The following is a 3352-nucleotide window of genomic DNA, read 5'->3' on the forward strand; positions in this document are numbered from 1 at the left end:
CCAAATAATTGATAAGATGTCAATAACGGTTGGAGTATTTTACGGTACACGTCTCGTAAAATGAACCACAATCTCTTCTCATGAGAGTAATAAAAAAAAGAAAAAAGAAGAGTACAAAGTATTTTTGATGCCTCTCAGAAGCGTAAATTTTCCTCACGATAATTCCTTTTACGTAACGTAATAAATAAATGGAATACCTAATATACCCCTAAAAAAGTTAGTGGAACAACAATCAAGTATTTAAGTAGGTATTCACTGCGGTGTGCTCACAATCATCATCTCTAAATAATAAACTTCAATGGGAACTTTTCTTGGCCATCTGGTACCTGGTTTGGCCCTTGCCCTTCTTGGTCTATGGCATACCATAAACACCATCGGAGCTTATCACACTAAAGGCCCTACTAAGTTTATCTTGAGATTTTGGTACCCTTTGAAGACTCCTCTTTGCAAACTTGAACACATTGAACTCATTCTTGTCTTGTCATTTTCAGTATTTGCCATTTTAATGCAAATCATAGACTTCCCATATATGCAGTTTTCCTTCAAGCTAGACAATTTTGAACATGCAACTATGTTTCTCCACCTAGCTATATTTGCAGGTTACACTCTTTTCTTGGAATACAAAAATTCGTCTGATACCCCGGTAGGCGTATCGGGAGTTCTTGCGGCCTCGGTTTTCGGACAAGAACTTTTCCTACTTCATTTTCATTCAACTGATCATGTTGGACTTGAAGGGCATTACCATTGGCTGCTGCAGCTTATCGTTTGCATTTCTCTTGTGGCAGCAATATTTGCAAATTGTTTCCCAACAAGCTTTCCTGCATCACTTGTTCTTACAGTTTCTGTTGTTTTCCAAGGTTGTTGGCTTATTAACATGGGATTTGTGTTATGGATTCATAAGTTCGTCCCACTTGGATGTACTGCTGAGTCGTATAACGGTGCCAATGGTACCATGCTAGGGGCCGTTTTATGTGAAACGCAAGAGGCGGATTTGAGGGCAAGAGCATTGGCCAACTTACAGTTTAGTTGGATACTTGCAACAATTTTGATGGTTACAGCAAGTATTTCTCTGGTTCTTGATAGACAGCGGACACCACCGAGGCTGTCTCCCGAGTACGAGCAACTCGATAGTAACCGATCGCACGATGTTGGATTCAAGCAAATCCAACTGTAAGTTGGCTTAACTATGCAATTTATATCTAACAACTATCAATAATTCGAAATCCATCTGGTATTGTGTTGTATCTTGTATCTGGGGGCTCTGGTGTATCTATTATTAGAAGAGATAAAAAAAACACTTTTGTTTTATGGGTTTATAACATTAAGCTCATGAAATTATTAAGCAAAGCGATTTTGTGTGTGACTATATAAAAATTTATAAGCCAATCCCTTTTGTTAGTTTACTAAATTCTACAATTAAGAAAGGATGAAGAAAGAGTGTTTTTTTTTTTTTCAGAGAAAAATAATTTATTTTCGCACAGAAAAATTATTAAAAAGAATAAATTTCTTAAAGCAATTTGAGGCTTAGTCTAAGAAAATGTACACCATAATATTACTAAACCAGTGAAGCATGTGTATGAGTAAAAACACAGATTTCCCCCTACTGAATAGAAGTTGCCCGCCTTTTGTAACAATATTTTGCTTAATCACATTGTTTGATATTCTCTCAAAACGCAATTATCATTCCCAAGCTTACTTAAAGTAACTAGATTCATCTGTCACAGTTAAAGTGCTGTTACCTCTAGGGGTACAGGAAATCGCATTACCGAATGATTCATAGAAGTCTTGGGACTCTGCCCGTGTTGTGATATATTGAAACCTTTAGAGCAGGTTTATTGCCAGGGATGATTTCAAAGACGCATGTATCTCCCACCTCGATTTTTTTTGCCTTCGCAAAATTTGCCCATCCTGTGCTTAAAGCGCGCACTGTATGATAGTTTGGTCTTAAATTGACACGAACCTTCCACTTCTTACCATCAGAATCTTGAAGTTCAATATACTTTGGAGACTTCGGGAGATAATCCTTAGCAAATTGAGCTGGCACGTACTTCAGAAACAAGAAAAGTTGCACTATAAAGCTCAAGAAAGCAACTAAATCACTACTAAAATTTATCGAGTAATGTAAAGCTCAAGAGCTTACCACCACCCATTGTGGCTTCAGGTTAGCCTTCATTTCGACTGTGAATGAAGGATATGTAAGAGTAGATATTCCTGCAGCATTCACGGCCTTCTTTCCCCTTTTATCTAGAATTCAACAATTTACATATAAGTTAATCATTTCGTAAAACATAAGATACTGAACAAAATTTACTGGAATGTTGGCAAATTCAGCTGAAGGCAGACTATGAAGGTTTCTTTACCATGTCTTGCCACAAGCGCACTTCGACATGGAGTAGGATTTCTCAAAGAGCATCCCACTAGTTTAGGTGGGAGGGAATCTAGGATTAGAAGAGAATCGTCATCACTTTCCTCTTTCCTTTCAAGGATAGAATTCCCATGATGATAATTCATTTGTTCAAGATCAGAGCATGCCACTAGTTTAGGTGGGAGGGAATCTAGGATTACAAGAGAATCGTCATCACTTTCCTCTTTCCTTTCAGGGATAGAATTCTCAGGATGATAGTTCGTTACTTCAAAATTACGACTATTATGTGCTGGATAGTGAACCTCGGTGGCTGTCATGTCAAATACATGGATTTTGAAGTTTGAGTTCCCTCTGTATTTAAAGAGTACAAAGTAGCCATATTTGATGGAGTGGTCTTCATAGAACTTCTCCCAGCCATGATGAAGCCAAATTATCTCTTCCTCCTTCTCCAATCTCACATGCCAAATTCCCCCAATACGATCAGTGAGTCTTACAACATCGGAGAGTCTGTGCCCAAATTCTTTAACATATTTGTCTGGGAGCTTCTGCACACTCACAAAATAGATTTGACAACTCTATTTTAGTTTTTGGTCAATTATGACAAAAAAGGCTATTGGGATTTAATGTGACAGCAAGTCTGCTAGGTCAAGAAATTCCAGTTTACCATGGAAAAGCTAAGCACAGAAAGATAAAGATTCAGGCACTTAAAGAACAGAGGCCTCCATAAATTAAGAAGTCTGTGTTGCAAATCAGAAAGTCGAATTGCAGATATTTAAAAAATGAAAAAATAACTCTTCCTAAAGTCAGATTTGAACATTTGAGAACAATGCTCGAAGTTTTTCCTTTCAGAAAACCGACAGAGAATCTAAATGTACACTGCTTCTATATCAATCAATTTCACCGCACAACTGAAGTAGTTCATTCTAACATTTTTCTTACATCAAAAGTCTTCAAGAACATAGCTCAGCTTGCTAAAAAAAAAAAAAA

The 3352-nt window shown here is 37.2% G+C and overlaps 2 protein-coding genes across 2 annotated transcripts; one reads left to right on the forward strand and one right to left on the reverse strand.

Annotated features, from left to right (window-relative positions):
* The first annotated feature begins 201 nt into the window (after positions 1–201).
* On the forward strand, positions 202–1347 carry LOC111388333 (transmembrane protein 45B-like). The gene has a single exon (XM_023013016.1). The coding sequence runs from the start codon at positions 299–301 to the stop codon at positions 1172–1174; it is 876 nt and encodes a 291-aa protein (XP_022868784.1). The 5' UTR covers positions 202–298; the 3' UTR covers positions 1175–1347.
* A 230-nt stretch (positions 1348–1577) lies between these two features.
* On the reverse strand, positions 1578–3236 carry LOC111388341 (B3 domain-containing protein Os01g0723500-like). Its single transcript, XM_023013024.1, has 3 exons — positions 2361–3236; positions 2141–2244; positions 1578–2047 (listed from the first exon to the last, which is right to left on the reverse strand). The coding sequence occupies exons 1-3, from the start codon at positions 2680–2682 to the stop codon at positions 1775–1777; spliced, it is 699 nt and encodes a 232-aa protein (XP_022868792.1). The 5' UTR covers positions 2683–3236; the 3' UTR covers positions 1578–1774.
* Positions 3237–3352: the final 116 nt, after the last annotated feature.

The sequence above is a fragment of the Olea europaea genome, chromosome 3, assembly GCF_002742605.1.
Source record: "Olea europaea var. sylvestris chromosome 3, O_europaea_v1, whole genome shotgun sequence".
Taxonomy (NCBI): domain Eukaryota; kingdom Viridiplantae; phylum Streptophyta; class Magnoliopsida; order Lamiales; family Oleaceae; genus Olea; species Olea europaea.